An 18537-nucleotide genomic window follows, 5' to 3' on the forward strand; every position below is an offset into this window, starting at 1 on the left:
AAAGGATTACAGTGAGAATGACAGAGTGCAGTGAGAATTGTGCTTACCAATATCAGACCTCTCAGGCACAGTGCCGATGTAAACTTCTTTGCTGAACTGGGGCTCATTGTCGTTGATGTCGTGGAGTTTGACTGTGAACTCGGTCTCTGGCTCCAATTTTTGACCCGTCCGTTTGTTAACAACTGTGGCCTTGAGGATGTAGTAGGACTTCTCCTCACGATCCAGGCGTCGAGTGGCATGCAGGTCGCCATTATTCTCATCAATGACAAAGATAGTGCCAGCCCCCTCGCCAGAGAGGACGTACTTCACTAAGCCATTGCCATGGTCCTGGTCCGACTGGAGCTGCAGATGGAGACACAAATTTAGCATTATTTTAACATTTACAACACACTTCAAGACCGTATCAGACCATTAGACAATATAATACCTTCATTTAAAATTACAACCCCATGTTTTTCCCTGCAGTATATTGGTGGGGTGGGGTTTCAGGCCCAGACTTTGACAATCATTGGAGTGTGATAATTCACATACGTCAAGTAATCTCATCCCATTTGTTCCTTTTTTCCTGCATTACCAAATATTCACTGTGGATGCTGCAAAAATATAGTGTAATATTTTATATTATAGTATGTAGTTTCAATTTGCTTGCAGTTTCAATTTGTGATTCATCTTCCCGGTATGAATTTAAATTTAAGGATTACTGTTTAAAAAGGATAGTCTGAGATTTTGAAAATAAATCACAAATTCATGAGAAAGTATGTTACACTATTGCGAAGTTTGGCTTTTCTCCTGAAATAAACTCAATCATAAATGCAGTGCAAATTATGAACAGTTAATATTTCTTTGTCAGTTTGACCCTACGCAGACCCTAACGCCGTCATCTAATGACGACTCCCCAGAAATGAAAATTAGGCATCACGGCCACACAGACTGCAAGAGCTGTGAATAATGGTCCGCTTGGTAGCAGTGTGTTTCCACTTCAGTATTTCTGGGTGCTTCACCATCTTAGCATTTTTCAAATTGATTATTTTGGATCAATGATGATGGAACACATCGAGGAATGATTAACTGAGGACGTTTAGAGATACAAACATTTGCATTACTTGTCTTGGGCAAAATTCCGTCAAAATTTTGGCAAATGTTGAAGTAGGAAGTGAAGCAGGACGTCGAAGCAAAAATGTACCCGACCGGCAAAAAAGGCACACCGCTGACAAGCTTTTGGGTGGTGTTTTAACAGAGTGAGCCAGACTGATGTGTGCACAAGCATAAATGGCTTGCACTGATGTAGGCTATGTGTGTAGGTGTACTTGGAAAATAGTCCTTAGCAAATACTCCTAACAACCTAGTGGATGAGGAACAATTAATGGCTGAGATTTGCATCTTCAGATGGATCAGTGTGAGTCACAGACTCCTAAGGATGTCAGGACACATGATTTCTTTGCATACTGGAATTTTTTGACAGCAACGTAATAGAATCCTAATAGCTATGTGCTGTTTCTCATCAGTCACTTTGGAATGACTAATTAAAGATCTAGTTGTTTAGTCTGGAGCGCATGTTAAATGTAAAATGAAGAATTGTAATTATTTCTATTATTATTTTAATAAACCTCACTTTATTTATGACTATCCATCACTATTTTATCTATCACAATTTTTTCAGTTTCTTTTAGATAGTCTAAGCAATGAGCCACCGCATGTATAGTCCCTTGAGGATATTAAGTTTCATGTGTGATATAAACACATATCGGGCTACGCCAGGTTACATTTTGGCCTATTCAGGCCTCAAGTTAAACCATGGAAACACACCAGTATTATTTTTCTCTTTCTTCCTGCCTTCTTTCCTTTTTTTCAGTATTAAGGGCTTGAAGGATGTAGAAGAAGATGGACAGCACAATGGGCGATGGTGATAGATTTATATAAGACGGGAACAAGGAAGAACAAAGGCAGAAACAGCAATAGCAATAGCAGAGAAGGACCAGGAGTCAGCTGCACACTGAGAAACGAAACAAGAATCTTCTAAAGGCAGAACGCCCGTCTCAAAGTGAAGGCAGAGCAGCAGAAAGCCAGCGTTTGTCTTGCGCCTGAAGGAGTAAACATCTATCGGCTCTGCTGTGGGTTCTGCTGCTTTTGCTCTCATACCTCCAGCAATAACCCAGCTCTTTCTCCCTCACCTTTTGTCTTTGTCTGTATCTCTCGACCTCAAGTGGCTCGTTGCTCACCTTTCATCCCCTCATCCGTGCTTAACTCCTTGAGGCCAGGTGTTAGGATGAAGCCTTTGCTTGAGTGTTTGTGTATGTGTGTGTGTGTGTGTGTGAGAGAGAGAGAGAGAGAGAGTCAGCTAGTGCTTTTTCCACTACCTGTGGTAAAAGGTGTGAACCAGCTATATACACTGGCTATGTATAGATTTATAAAAGGTCTTACATTTATTTGAATAAACACAAGTGGACTTACTGGGTATTTTAGGATCCTTTTTGTGTTGCAAATAATAATGCCAGTGTGGGCCCGTTCGTGAACAAAACATTCTGGGGAATTTTAAAATGCAGTAGAATGTCTTTCACAGGTTAACAAACTGTTAAAACCGTGGACAGGGTGTTGCTGTGGACTCATTTTGCTGCTCTTTGTCACACCCTTTTGGATGCCAGTGTGAAAACTGGCATCCAGATCTTAAAAGAATTAAAACATCTACTGCCTTAGTCCTAGTTGTTTACTAGTTGTAATTTCACATGACTGAATATCACTGACAGACATTCTGTAGGGTGTGGCCATCAAGTAATATTATCCTCTGATGCAGACATATGTTTCATTTATACAATGACTGCAATCTGTTATGTGGAATATAAAAAATAGACATAACAGCCTATGCTGTCACTGTCCTGACAGCATAGGCTGTTATCATAACCAATAACTCAAACATTGGGCCAGCTGCTGAGCTTTCTGGCCTCCAGAATTCAGTTCCCCACCCAAACCAATTAGCCTTGATGGCAAACAAGAGTGCTGACTCACACTCTTTTTGTCCTCCTCTTAAAAAAAAAGAAAAAAAAGGTTATCCGCAGACTTGGCCTGTCAGTTTTTTTTTCCTTTTTTTTTTTTTTTTGCTGGGTTGTCAATAAGAGGATTTTCCTTTCAACTTAATATCTCTGTCCACACAGAAGTTCCTGTTCCTCTACAGTAAAAAAGAAGCCAAGGCCAAGGTCTGCTTAAGCTATTCATGGCATTTCACACCATGAAATGCAGCTAAAATCAGTTCTCGTCGGGCTTGCCTGCTCCAAATATATTTTACCGGTCTTTGCATAGATTTTACTGGTTGTACTCTTGGTAGCCTGCATCCCTGCTACTCTGATTAGGTTCACATTGAATTCAGTGCCCAAGTGCTTAACAGATAGATAACAAACAAAAACAGAAACCCATAGAATATTTGAAAGCCAATGTGCATATGATCCGACTGTGTCCTGAATCAGCCACGGCTGTCAGAGACAATCCATGCCTCCTCTGTCTCATATGTGGCTGAACTCTGATATACCAGGTCTGTTTTTTCCCAGGAAATACGCTCCTACTTTACTGCTTATATTTAATGACAACTGACGGTTAAAAAATAACACAATTACTTACTACTGACTGCATTTACATGCATGAATTATGTGCATTAAAAAAAATTAATACTCATGACTGCAGCACAAACCAGCACAATGAAAATAAAAGTTCAATGAGATGTCACAGGATTTGTGACATTGCTATGGCAACATGGTCAACGTGGCATGATCAAGGCATTGAATGGCACTCCAGACATTAGATTTACATAGACAAAAAATATATTTTTCTATAGAATCTGACTGTCCTGCTGACTGCTTTAAGACGTTTGGTTGCAGTTCCCTTTAAATGTTTAAATGTTTAAAGGGAACTTAACACTCCTGCATCTGATGTGATGGACCTTTACAACACTGCAGAACGTCATCATCATGTCTATGTTAGCTATGTTTTACAGTTTTTGAGCTATGAACAGCTATCCTGTGAGTGAAAGAAAAACAATGACAAAAACAGAGATCACTGCCAGATGACTCACATCTTAGCTGCTACCATTACACACAATGTGTCAGAAATCAATAACAGCTAACATAAACACAAAAGAGGATAAAAAAAATCATCAATCTGAGGTATTCCAAATCATTCAATGAAATTGTGGTGAATTAAAATACTATGTAATCAAAATAAGGCTCTAAAGGTAGTCTGTGTTGTCTTTAACAGGACTTTAGTAGGCTTCTCTGCTGTGCTTCTCTTATGATCAGCTGTAGCCTTTATGAATACTGTCTCATCATTTCTCCACATGTGATTGTGGTATTACCGCTGTTGAATGCTATGATGCTATGTTTGAGCACTGAGCCTATTGCATATTATAACCCCAGATGATTCAATGGATATATGCTTCATATATGTACATGCTATTGTAAAGTGGTACTTATGGTATGGTTGAGTACAGAGCAGATCGTCAGACCATACCCAAAACTGGCATCAGTAATGATTATTTTTTGACCATCCCTGTGTGGTTTACATGATTATTATAAAATGAGGTCCACTGTTTGTGTTTATTCTCCTTGTAGATATTTTGTGTACACTCTGAAACCAAGATGAACCTTAATGACTGACTATAATGCGTAAAACTGGTGCAGTTTCCTTTAAAAATTAAAATGGATAGTTGACAGAAATTAGAGGAAAAAAAGGCTAAAAACATTCTGTTCCAAGATCAAAAACCTAGGTCAATGAAGTGCGATAATGCAAGAAACAGACACTAGAATGCTGCACAAAACTGAATCCAGATGATTCTTCTCATGGAGAATAATGATTTTAATAAAACTGTAGTCTGTGGGTAGGCTGGACATGCTCCTTTGGTGGGTGATGGATGAATCATGGAAGAGCCAAACAACTCCAAACTGAATTTTGTTCAACTCTGATGAGACTGAGGGGATAATTAGACTCTTCCACAGTTGCACTACTTTTCAAAGGGAGCAGAAAGCTATTTTTTTTCCTTAGGGTCTGGCTGGCTCACGCTGATAACCCCACTTAACCACACACACTCACACACAGATACACAATGCAACACTGCAAATCAGCAAAGTGGAGGGATGGGTCACACTTCATCCACCACGTTCTGGTATGAACGGGAACAATTTTCACTGAGGCCACACAGCAGCAGAAACAGATGCTGTTGTTCTATACTTTGTCTTCAAAAAAAAATAATTTTTTTTAGTTCACCATTTTTTTTTCCGTCCACCTTGAAAATTCCTGAGTTCAAGCCAAAGGAACTGTTGAACAGACTGGTGAGCAGATGCAGCGACAGAGTCAAACAAATACAAGGTTACATGAAAATTTTATGAGAATTTAAAACTTACAGACTTCTTAACAAACTTAAGAGCAGCATGGTGAAGGTTATTTTTTTTATTGTAATTGAAGTCTACTGAATTTGAAGAACATTATGTTTTTAGGCATGATTTCTCCCAATTGCTGTAGTTCAAAATACTGTGGTAAAGTCATAACATAGACTGTATACAATTTCGTATTTTCCAGGGGATATGGGCCGTCACCGTCTTGCGAGTTTGGAGCAACAGTCTGTGTGGTAGAGCCCGAGAGTGGAGCCACTCTCAACTTCCACTGCGTAGTTGGCATGGCAACTTTTTAGTTTGACCCAAGTCCCATCCACTAACATGGAGGAGGTGGAGCTTATGCTTAGCTTTACTGCAATCTACCATTGGGGGGAGCTCTACTTTGGCTTCGCTTCACTTTTCTTTACACAGTCTATCACACTAGGCATGGTCACCCATTGTACTCGCCCGAGTTTAAATGCCCCACTTGCCCCTCTGCTTAAGCATGATTTATCCATATATTGCTTGACCCTTCCAGTATCTAGCCATACGGCTATTTACTGTCAGAAACAACATATTCCAATTTCCAATAAAATGGAAGTTAGGTAATTTAAAGCACTCAGTAACTGCACTTGCATTTCTTTACATAAACACCAGTATTCTAGTTTTAATCATATTTAGGACAATGTTCGAACAATGCAGAAAAACCTGGTTACTGTTTATTTTAATCATACCATCTGCAGCGGTACATATATGACTTGTCCCTCCATCCAGTAAATGTGGTGTCATTTCAAATGAATGTCACACAAAATCACACTTCTCAGTTTCTATGGGAGTACAGCTGAACGACAATTGGACCCAGAACAAGTAGAGACTTCTGCAGAGGAATAGCAATGCTGAGAATGAGACTGGCTGTTTTTGAATGCTTAACTGACAAGTTGGCCTAACTTAGCTAGTTGCTGCTACGATGGATAATGCACAGTTGGTGACACCAACTTTATATGTCTCTGCTTTCCAAAACTGAAAACAGCTCAGAGTGATGTTTGTCCCCTTCTGACTTCCTAAGGAATAGTCAAACTGAATGACTCACTTAGACCCACTCTTTTTGATTGAAGGACGTAATTCTTTGTGCTTCTCTTAACACACTGAATGCTGATTTGATACTGGGCATCAAATGAAAATCAATGAAATGCGGAGTTAGAATAATCCCCTTTAAGTTTTCATGTTATTTTTTGTGGTATGTACTGTAGTTGAGTAGCAACTTCAGATCCAAGGACAAGTACAAGAAGGAAAAAGGTTTAAAATAGTGGAACGGTTTCAAACTAATTTAAGATGTTTGTTACAACTCACCAAAAAACAGAATCTGTTAGATTTTTCCTTTACTTTAATTCTCAGGCAGAGGAAGTTTAGCACAGGAAAACAACGTGCATTGCACATAATGACTTTGACAAAGACATCAGAATGTCAGCATCTTTTCCCACTACTCTGAACTTGGGAACTGTGAACTGAATTAACCATAACCCCAGAGGTGAGCTAGTGGATGTTGACTCATTGCATCATGTATTGAGTAACTATACTGTACGTCTGTGAACAAACCATTCAACCCTGGTCTACTTCATTCATTAAATTTTCATTAAATAAATGAAATTTATAATGCTGTTTATTGTATTTCACATCTTCTGCTTCGACCCCTTGTGTCTGGCAGTGAGGAAAGATTTCTCAATTTTGCGAATGAAAATCCTTACATCTTTACTTTTGTGCCTTGAAGTGACCTGCAGTGTTTCACCTTTCACTCACTGCCTGTCTGTATACATTTGCTTTCTGCTCCCCCTCACCTCATTGTCTTCCCACAGCTGACTTTTTGTTCTCTTGCGTTTTCTTTGCTTTTGTTTTGTTCCTGTTCAACCTGCCCTCCTGTTTCTGTGAACAACAGCTTTTCTGTGCGCATTCTTCCCACCACAGAACCCAACCATTCCTCCATTTCTTTCTTCTTTCCAGCGTATCTTCTCACTTCTCCCTTGCTCTCGTTCTCCCTCCCTCCTTTTGATCCTCGCTTCCTTTTCTCTCCAGCAGTGTTCAGTCTGATTTGATCTGTCAGTCTGCAGGCCTGTAACACCTCCATGCTTTCACCTAACAAAAGTTGACGAAGCCTGCGGACTTTTCGCTGCAGCACATTTCCAGAGCAGAGTATGCTTTATGGAGTCCTTATGTATTCCAGATCGCTGTCTCTTATGGGCTTCAGACATCCTTCACACTGACAATGGCATCATTAGGTACCACAGAACTATTTCTGGTCTCTGCCATTTCTAACATTTAATGAATACAATGCAGCGGCATTGCTGTATCTACAAAATAGCATCTATGTCTTTTTCGACCAAATGCCCAAGTCTTTACGGCCTACGGAAATGATGACTTTGGCTAATTTCAATGTGAATTAGTAGGTTATGATAACACCACCGTTACCGAATAAACTGCTGAAATCTGGGGCAGTCAGGTGACCACTTCTAAACACACTTCTTCTAAAACTGCTCCAGACCCTACAACATACTGCAACTACATGCAGACCTCAATCACTGTGATTGGTTCAAAATACATTTCGCTGTTCAGCTGCCAGACTGGCATAGAAAGTTCTCCTTTATTCCACATGCTACCCACCATCTTCTCTACGTTGCAGTGATTTCAGTGAAAATGTCAATTTATTTACATCTACTCCAACAAGAGCCACTCAGCCACTTGACACAGCTGACCAATCAGCATCTTGTGCTTTAGTTGCATTATTGCGGAAAAGTGCTAACCCACGACCTAGCAAGTATGTATGTTTTCACCAGTGTAGCCTCCAATAATGTAGGCCCACAGAGGCTGGTTGGCTGAGGATAAGCTTAGACCTTGCTTGTTGTGACAGGATGCCAGACTTCCAGACCTGCGAGTTGGCTTCCAAAGCGTCTGATCATGTTTTTGGCTGGTCTGACTAGTTGACGTGTTCAAGATCTGATTACAAACTGTATTAATGCAATGTAGTTATTACCTAATAGAGTGGACAAAATGATGTAAACAGGGACCAAGTCGTAAAAAGTAATCGTTGTCCTGTAAGTTCTAGACATTCATAAATGACTATATGAATGCACCAGCAGATCTGTGGGTGTTAATTCATTAATTTATTTATTTGTCTTCCTTTTCCAAAGAACCAAAATTGCTCTCAGACATGGAGCAGGATCAGAGTATTATGAACTCAGTCTTGTGCTGTTTGCCATTCATTTTTTTTTACTGTTATATAGAAAAGGATGTCAAGCATTGTGCCTCCAACAGCAATTCTACTGTGCATCGGTGTAACTGAATATTAACAAACCGCATCATACTTTGATAAATATTCAGCATTAGAGAATGCTGAAATGTCGGAACAGGAGTGAAACATGTGTGAGTATCTGTCCAAGCATACTGCCGCCTCTGCAACACATATGCCCTCCCTTGCTAATCAGTCTGTAAACCATAGTACTGTCACTAAATCATATCTGAAGCACCCAGCAGACCCCCTGCAAAGAAAGCAACACTCCTGCCGCGAGGTAAAGTCTGCTGACTCTGCCTTACTTCTCTCTGTGTGAGTTCACCTCAATCATGGTAAACTCTTGTTTGTTCCAAAGCTACTTTGTTTTTCTGCTGTCAGACACCAGGTTTCATACAGAGTAGCACAATACCTCCTGGCATCTGGCTACTGATCAAACAGCAGAACTCTCACTATCATCGTGCTGCACTATGTGCTAACTTCACTAATAGGCTTATAAGTGAGACTGAGAGTCTCCACTAGATATTTAACACAGCAGCTGCTTTTTACCCCTACTAACTTTGTACAAGGTAAGTGAGCTTAATACACTTATTGGAAGTGTCATAATACATCTGCAGACGGCCTGTTTTGCGTACACCTTCGCTGAGGGACTTAATTATGAATGAATGGATAAAAACCTTCCTTTGCCTTGAAAAACATGACTGATTTTGTAAATGTGTATTTTTTTTCTTCTTCAGTTCTTCATATTCTCTAGTGTACGTTGATATATCCCTGTCTTATTTATAACTGCCAATAATTAATGACACCGTCTCAGGAACTTTGAATTCAGAAAAGATGAGTGCCCACAGTTAGAAACTGCAACACTTGTGGATTATGAGCGGCATAAAAAAAAAAAAAAAAAGAGGTTGTCAACATAGTGACAGCTTAATTCACGATTAGCGTCTAATAGATCTATGTACTGTGAGAAGTACGGATACAAAGAGGTGTCAAATGAAACGCTAAAAAAAAGGGGGCCCACCACAGTCTAATCTGACCCGTGACATGAATTTACAAACGTGACAAAATTACATAGAAGACCACAAATTGCCAAAATGTGTACATTCTCCTGATTTACATGTTCTTCTTTGCACAAAAACAAACAGAGAAAATCTGCAGTTGTTATAACTTATAGGCTATTGTTCTGTTGTTCTGTCTTACTGGTCCAGCCCACTGGAGATGGAACTGGACTGAATGTGGCCCCCGAACTAAAATGAGTTTGACACCCCTGGTCTGGACAAAGTTCTGAGGGGGATTATTTTACCCTGATTTGTAACTGGAGCTTCCTGAAGGTTCAGGACTGAGTTATGCTGCACTGAATTTTCTGATTGCTCTGGTGTTTTATGTGGCTTTGTTACACAACAAAATGCAAATGTATATGATAGCAATTCAATTGCTTATATATAGCACATCACCTGAGACACGTAGTGTAAACAGAATGTGAGACACATATGTAATAAAAAAACAAACAATTAATGCTTAGCAATAGCACACAACATGGCGTGTTGTTTCTATGCTGTTAGATAACACCACTTCATTTGTGAATGACAGTAGTCAGGATGGATCACACCGAGAGAGTGGTCAGTCCAGTGTCTGGGTTTAGTTGACCCTTTACCAGTGGGAATTTGAGGTCCTAGTTTGGAAACGTGGAAGTCTAAGCTTACCATCTCAGCTTAAACCTTAATATTATTCCTATAATGTGTATGCTTTTATATTTTGGAGTGAACTGAACTGAATTTAATGACAAACTAAGCAAAAAAGGACCCTAGCACAAAATGTACTTTTCTTTTTATATTTGAGTCCTAGCCTGCTGTAAATGTCATCTCCCCTACAACTTTTTGACACACACACATAGCCCCATATCAGCACACTCCCGCCATTTTCCACGGTCAGTGTGCAGGGAGCCCATCTAAATCAGATTTCCTCTGGCCAACATTCATCAGATTTCTTTTTACGTTATTTGGTAGGGTTTAATCTCACAGTTTTGTTCCATTTTGCGAAGAATGGCTTCCTTCCCTGACATGCTCATCACACCATCTGAGCTGTAACATCAATTTCCACATATAATCCTCATAAATCAGAAGCACTTCTTGTCTGATTTTCAATACAGAAATTGTGTAAACAATGTCATTTATTATTGAAAGTATAGATCTTGCTATGCCTCCTAACCACTGCACAATCTGTATTCCCGTCCATGCCTCTGTGACTGCCATGTTGCTTTAGACAGAACAGAGAGGTGTTCACAGGCCCTTTTACAACGATCTCAATCAGCCTTACTTGGGTGTTACATACGTTGTCAGTGAAGTGTGAGGCAAAACATGTTTTAACATACTCAAACGGAATCAGTTCCCTCTTGTCCTCCATAATGATCCAAATAAATCTGTTAAGATTTTGAAATATCATCCTTTATATGGGGAACACTTCAAGCTAATGCGTCGAGCAACGTATGCCAATCAGAAGATTAGCAGAGAGAGAGAGAGAGAGAGAGAGAGAGAGAGAGAGACAGGGAGAGAGAGAGAGGGAGAGAGAGGGAGAGAGAGAGAGAGAGAGAGAGAGAGAGAGAGAGCGCATTGAGGCACCAGAGTTGAACAGTATGATTCTGATATTAGCAACGCATGAGTCACTGCATACACACAGATGTCTCTCAGCATGTGGAGTGAGCAAACTCCACACCTTCCTGATATATTCTCTACATTTTCTGTCACATTATGCACATTCTGTTTTTGTGCCTCTCCTGCCTCTCTGTCCCTCCGTCCTGAATGTGCTTGCACAATGTTTACAGTTTGAAAGAGCAAAAAATATCACACTGCAACAATTTTAGAAATTCCTTTTTTTTTTGTGAAAGTCTTTCATGGTGCTCGTGCTGCTAGTCACTGCTTCACAGCAAACCACACAACTGAATCATGTCTGAACTATAAACTATGGTATATATTCACCGTACTGTGTGCTCAGTGTACTCTGCACTGCCAAAAGTAAAGCACCTCTGAGAATAGTAGGTTTTATGTAATTAGATTACATTACTGCTGTATGTAGAAAACAGCTTACGATAACAGCAACAACACTGGAAGACACAATCTTTAAAGCACTACGTAAAGGTGTACTTTTTTCATTAGGTTGCTAAATACACCATGTTCACCACTTAGTCTTTAGCTATTTGGTGCAGTGCTGCTGAAATCTGAGGGCACACATTTAGACTATATCTATGTGCACCATGGTTAATTCACAGAGTGGACCGACTGGGACATAAAAATGAACATTCTCATTAGAGCTGATTTTAGAAGCTCTTCTACAGGTCAAAGTCACCGTTCACCATAATCATCCATTAAAGAAAGGGTCCACTTTCCACTCAGAAATGAACCTGGACAGACAGAGACCACGGTTACACAAGAAGATTCCATTTTAGTTGTGATGACTTTAGCATGGATTAGCTACAGATATATCCATTTAAGTGACCAAAGCAGTGTCAGTGAAGCCTGTTACTTTTTATTTTTACTTTTTTTCAGATTATGTCAACTTTTTATTTTTCATGTTTTGAATATTGTCATTTGAGCACGGATGCCTGACAAAATGACAATTAATGGATATGGGCATTTGCTAGAGACTCGTTAATGTCAGATGAACTCAATCCAAAAGGGAACTCTCTATCAGAATCAGAACTGTATGAGGGCAACAACAACCTGAGGCTGGAAACGTCCCGTGTAGGCATTGAGACTAAACTTAACAAGTGTGCTGCTGTCCTTAAACCACAACAGCTCACAAAGAGCTGAGTGTAACTCTGAACATGCCATATTAAGTAACACTTAATAACTGCTGTTCATTTACTAAATAAGCTCCAACGGCCAGTGCAGAAACAAGTGACAGTTACAGGACAATGATCATGCTTGAGGTAAATCCTAGCCTACCAGCAGGAAGTAATATCAGTTACACAGAAATATCTAGCTGAAGATTGCTCCCATTAGCCAACATAACGCTGGGTACACCAGCTACCAGCTAAGAGTTTATATTTGCTAAAGTTGAGAGTTTATTGAACTCAGCAGTTTTTTTTGAAATGCTTATGAATTTAATTATTCAACTATGGCCCAGCAGATAGAGCAGGCTGTCCAGGAACCAGAGGATTAATGGTCCGATCCCTTCTACATGGACCACGTGCTGAAGTATCCTTTAGCAAAACGCTAAACCCTAAGTTGCTCCCAGAGCTTGTGTGTGTGCTTATGAACGAGTGGGTAGATGAGTCATGTGACTGTTAAGTGTTTTGAGTAGGGTAGGAAAATGGTAGATCATTTACATTACTTTATCATCTGCAACACAAGGATTGTATTATTCATTCAAAAGTTACATAAGCTAAAAATAAGTCTTGCACTATTTCTGTTGCATGTAGTTATGTATTAAGAGCAAAATTGAGGAGACTCACATCGATACACCTGGTCAGCAGTGATAATTCATCATGCATTCAGGTATAGATGGCGTAAGTGTATGTGTTAAAGAGTGAATAACGTAACGCATAAATTCTAATTAATAAAGCTACATGGTTTACATGAGAAAGACAAACATTACTGTTGGGCATCTTTCCAACTAATGAAGACAACTGTATGTGAGATCTTTTGGGAACACCTCATCCTGAATGTAGTTAAAACATGGGCTCTCACCTTGCCAATGTACTGGTAGTCGCTGCCTGTATATTCCTCCTGCAGGAAAAACTGATTCCACATCCAGCCTCGTCTCACTCTTTTAAGTGGCTTCTCTCCTCTGATCGCTGATTCTGTTTCCCCTCCATCTACAGAGTCTGTCCTCCATCCATTCAATGACACCGCATCCAGGGACAGGGCAAAGCACAGCCATACAATGGCCAGGAAGCTAGTCCTCATCTTCGTGAAGGAGATGTAATACGTACTGTTCACAAATGTTCTATCTTCCCAGGTGGGTGACTTTGAAGTGGGAAATGGGTCTATCAGTCATAGTCCTTTAGGTTTTGATTGACAGGCGGTAGGAGCTGTAAAAGAAGCAGAGAAAAGGAGATGATGCTGGGCTGAACAGAGGAGCACTCAAGTTCATGCTTAATAAGTTTACTGATTTCTTGACACCTGAACTTCTTGATATGGGTTTGTATATATGATATTATTGATTTGGAAACATATGTATGCAAACCAAGTTGTGTTAAACTGGGACAAACAGCTTCTTAACATTGCATACTGCTGCAGAACACTAACTCTTTGGCAACTTGTGTGTAATACATTTCTGGATGATCTGTCTTTTGCACTTTATACCCTCACTTAAAATTGTTGATGGTTTATACTTGTTTGCTTGTACTGTGCGCAAAACACTTCAATCCTCAAATATTTCAAAATAAAAGCCTTCCAGAAAGAGCAGGGGTTGCTTAGTACCCCAGAGGCAAATCAAATGCTGTATAATTTGAATTGTGCCAGAGTTACAATGCATCAAACTGCCAAAGCTCTTCCAATAAAAATGAAAACTCAAGCAAGATGATGCACTCAGTGCACTGAAAGAGTGCTCATGAACTAACCCCACAATTTTCACATGTTTTATTCCTTTTCCTCGACACATTAAATGTCCCCATTTGCTGCAGTCGTCTCTCTGCGAGAAAAGATTTATTTCTGCCAGAAATAAAGAGGACGGAACATAAATGCATTCACTGCTCCCATCACCCAGCCATACAGTCATTACTAACACATGGAAAAAAGATGTTTAACAAAAGCAACAGAGTCAGACCTATCATGGCATATTAACACAACAAAGGCGGAAATTCACGGAAAATGCCACAGAGAGTCTGTAATAACAGCAGAGTGCATTACTCAAAATACTGAGAAGACAGGGTTGAGAAACATAAAAGATAAGTGGCATGTAATCTTCACTATCTCTGAATACTGAAGGCTAAGACTTGAAAAGGCCCTTTTTATGAGGATGTGTGTTTATACAGTGAAAGGAGTGAATTATTCATGAATGAATGTGACTTCACTGATGATATATGTAGTGATGGAGGTAATACTGAATAGGTCCTGTCTGCATCACCCGTATCGTCCGTCTCTGGAACTAAAGCTGATTTTTTAAAGCTTCTGTTGTCCTTCACCACCATCCATCTCCACTTTTTAATACCCTTGTCTTTAAAACTCCACTAATTGGTCATTTACATATTCATTAATGGATTGAAATGACAACGTTAAATGTGAAAGGAGTTTATTGTAGCCATCAATTATCGCCGCCTCTGCACTGCCCCATAACCTGCCAGCTCATTTTTAAAATGTGGACTACAACATACTATTCACTTGCTTTTTAATAAATCTCAAACTAGATAATGGATGGTATTCACTTCATCTGTGAGTGTTACAGTGTGTGGCATTGTAACTGCAAGTTTAAATGAAGTCACAGTGGTGTTGTTTCCCCTGAGCCTGCATGGATTCTCTCCGGGTGCTTTAGATTCCTTCCACAGTTCAGAGATATACTTTGAGGTTAGCTGATAATTCTAAATATGAGTGTGAATGCTTGTTTGTCTTTCCATTTGGTATCCCTGTGATAAACTAGAAAGGCGCTAGGTGGTGCTAGTTTGTATAGCTCCTCTACCAATGACAGCTGGGAAAGGCTCCAACCCTTTGCGGACCTCTACAGAAGAACCGGGCAAATGTTTTGCCTTAAGGGCCACGCTGTGTTTTAGGGACTGAATTAACATACATTACATGTAAGTTGGGGAATATACACTCAGCTTTAGTGATATTATTTGCGTTTGTAGTGCACCATCTAGTCACTATAACAGAATGGTCTTCTCAAAACCACTGACTTGGGCGATGTAGCGTCTTTAAAAGCTGTCCCCAAAACTGCCTCTGTGAACTTAAGAGCAATCAATGAATCCAAACATGTTTAAAGATCTGGATGGAAAGCTTACACAGCAATTCCAAGACTGAAAGGAAATGTACTTTTATCTTCCCACACAGAGCTCTGTCAGTGCGTTGCTGCAACACGAAAAATAATCTTCCTTTCATTTCCCTTTCATCTTCCACAAAAATGTAACCAAATTTATCGCTTTGATGGTGACACTTTGTTCACACCACATCTGTGTCACACTTAATTTTTCATATTCAAAAACAGATTTGGACAATAAAGAGTGAGAAAGGGCTTCTTGAGCTCGTCTGGGTGAAAGCAAGCATGAATGTGATCGAACAGATTAAAATCACAGACTTGTCACCTAATTACCTGCATTTTCTACTGGCCTTACAGAGATTTTACTTTAAGGATAATGCACCACATCAGTTCACATTTTCAGCACTAGGGTGCAGCCCTGACAAGCAACGGCAGCTATTTAAATATCAGCCATCACAGAATGTGAGTCACAATCTTCAGCTTTAGTGGAACAGGGCAAAACCACATATAAAACGTCATATCATTCAATTAAGTATACCACAAGATTATTCATATTCTGAAGTGCAAACGCTTTTTCAAGCCTAACAAATAAAATAAAAGTCAGGAGATTCTGGTTTTTGAAATACAAGGGTTTATATGGCAGCTAAATCCCAAAAACAATAATTTAAAAAAATATTATCGTATTTATGGCATTTATGGGGATTTACTGACCACATTCATTTTAAACATAACATAATAACATAACATAAAATAAAGGACAACAATTGCGTGTTTTATTTTCCTGACTTTCTTTGTCATTTAACTGTCAAAAAAAAGATTTAAAGTAAAAAATCACAAATAACTGTTTTAAAACATATTGAATCAATAAGCCACCAATATGGAATATGAATGATCAGTTTATTAATTGTAAAAAAAAATAAAAAACACATCAAACGACTAAAACATTGGCTTTGTGGCAGGGTTAGGGTTAGGGTTTATGCATATTGTATCATGAAATGCACTACAGCAATTACTAAAGTAAATTACCATATATATCCACTGTGTCATATTTGATCCACAGCTTTTCAACACAATTCTGCTATGACAGAAAAAAAGGAAAGTCAATCCATCAAAACAGTCATTTTGAAAAGGGCTACAAAAGTGTGCTACTGACTACAGAGCATGGATATATCCACCAAGGGGCTGATGAAGTATCAAATTGCAGATTTTTCCGGTATGTATTGATTATGTGTGTGGTACAGAGGTCTCAGAAATGGATTCATCAAATATGAAACATCTGATGTTATGAGGTTCAAATGTGACACAGTTGGATTGAGATGTTAAACATGCTGAGGATCAGAGGATTCTCTTCATTTCTTCTTTTGTCTATCTTGCCTTGTCTAATACTTTTTTTCTGTCTCTCCGCCTGAACAGCATTAGAACAGCATTAGTTAAGTTAGTACTTTTATAAAAAAAAAAAAAAAAAGCTCTAATTGAGTCAGGTGAAGAACACACAGGAGACTGATTGATTCTGGCTGGATGCCTCTGCTTCATTTTTAATGAGCCTCACTGCTCCATCACCGTCCACTGAAAGAGGCTGAAGCCTTCCAAGTTTTCCAGTTCAAAGGGATTTCCCCTGTCACCTAGTTATTCATGTGTGTATGTGAGTGTGTGTTCATTCATTAAAATGTTCTTAAAAAGCATGGTTGTATCGACCCAGTTCACGGGAAACCAGCACGAAGTCATCACTACAGATTAACTCTCACATAAGCAGATAACCAAGTTTCTATTCAGCCTTTTTTGCTTGACACTGCATCCCACCAATGACAAAAACAGCCGGGACATTTTTCTCTTGCCAGTATTTAGGTTGATGTTGTTTCCCATTTGAAAAGGATAAATTCCTTCAGTGCCAGAAAGAAAAATCCTGGCATGACGCATTGTTTAATCGTTGAATATTTTTCCATCAAAAAACAAAACATTCAAAAATAAAAAAAGTCGACAGTGAACCAAAGTGATGGGGCCAGCTACTATTATTTGGGCGTGTATTTCACATTGCGGCACACAAAAATTCTCAGTGCATCCACCTTTTCAAGCATATGAAAATCAACCCAGTAGTAAGTGGTATTAAGAAAAATAAAACTGTGATCTAGATACAGGAAAAACTCAAAGACCTGATTATTTTCATTCAGGTTAGTTGTGTGTAATAATCCATTTCCGAATACTTTTCTTTCTCTTTTATCCAGACAAGCTTTTAAACATGTGGACAGGGTGTTGCTGGACAAGTATCAGTGAAACTCTTGACAGTTATATAAATCTATCAGCTGTTGATCTTTAGCACCATCTGCTCAAAGGGTTTATCCCTACAAAAGGCTTCCATTGCAGTAACCGAACGTTAACAAAGAGGAGAGATAATACAGTTATTAGTCACGCCAAGATTAAATGAGGACTTGGGAATGAGTCTTTAGCCATCTTTCTGAACGCTGCATGCACGGCTAAGAATGCTTCTAAAAATAGAGCTTAAACAAGTAAATATTAGGTATATTCAAAAATCAGTTTAATAAAAGTAGACTTTTAAAAGCAATTTAAACCAACAATATTGCTTCAGAATGTACATGACTGCTTGTTGGCATGGATTTCCACTAAAAAGAGTTCCATAAATGGCAATTCAAGCACACATGTAACGTGTGGTGTGTTAGAAGGTTGATTTAGGTGTCGTGGTACTCAACACTCATTCGGGGTCAATGCAGTCACAGCCATTATGGGCCGTGTTGCCATGACACATAGTTAGATTTCTAGGTGCACGGCAGGCTACGATATAGGATCCCGCCCAGGGTTCTGGGATACCATAGCAACCGTGTCAAATTGACACGGTACTGTAGATCATGCATAGTTTGCAACATGTCACAGCAATCTATGTCAACAGTTGTCTCAGCTGTCTTTCAGTTGCTTTGAGACATGACAGTTTGGAGTGGATTACCCAAAGGTGATAATGCGCATTTTCAAACCTGTGACTCCATT

At 39.3% G+C, this 18537-nt stretch overlaps 1 protein-coding gene across 1 annotated transcript in view; it reads right to left on the reverse strand.

Moving 5' to 3' along the window:
* The window catches only part of cdh6 (cadherin 6), a 63684-nt gene that overhangs the window by 26721 nt on the left and 18426 nt on the right, over positions 1–18537 (reverse strand). Inside the window, exons 2-3 of the mRNA XM_047590334.1 lie at positions 13317–13660; positions 48–342 (exon numbers count right to left, since the gene is read on the reverse strand). Coding sequence (XP_047446290.1) covers positions 48–342; positions 13317–13535 — 514 coding nt within the window. The 5' untranslated portion in view covers positions 13536–13660. The remainder of the gene's footprint in view (positions 1–47; positions 343–13316; positions 13661–18537) is intronic.

This window comes from Mugil cephalus, chromosome 7, assembly GCF_022458985.1.
Source record: "Mugil cephalus isolate CIBA_MC_2020 chromosome 7, CIBA_Mcephalus_1.1, whole genome shotgun sequence".
Taxonomy (NCBI): Eukaryota; Metazoa; Chordata; class Actinopteri; order Mugiliformes; family Mugilidae; genus Mugil; species Mugil cephalus.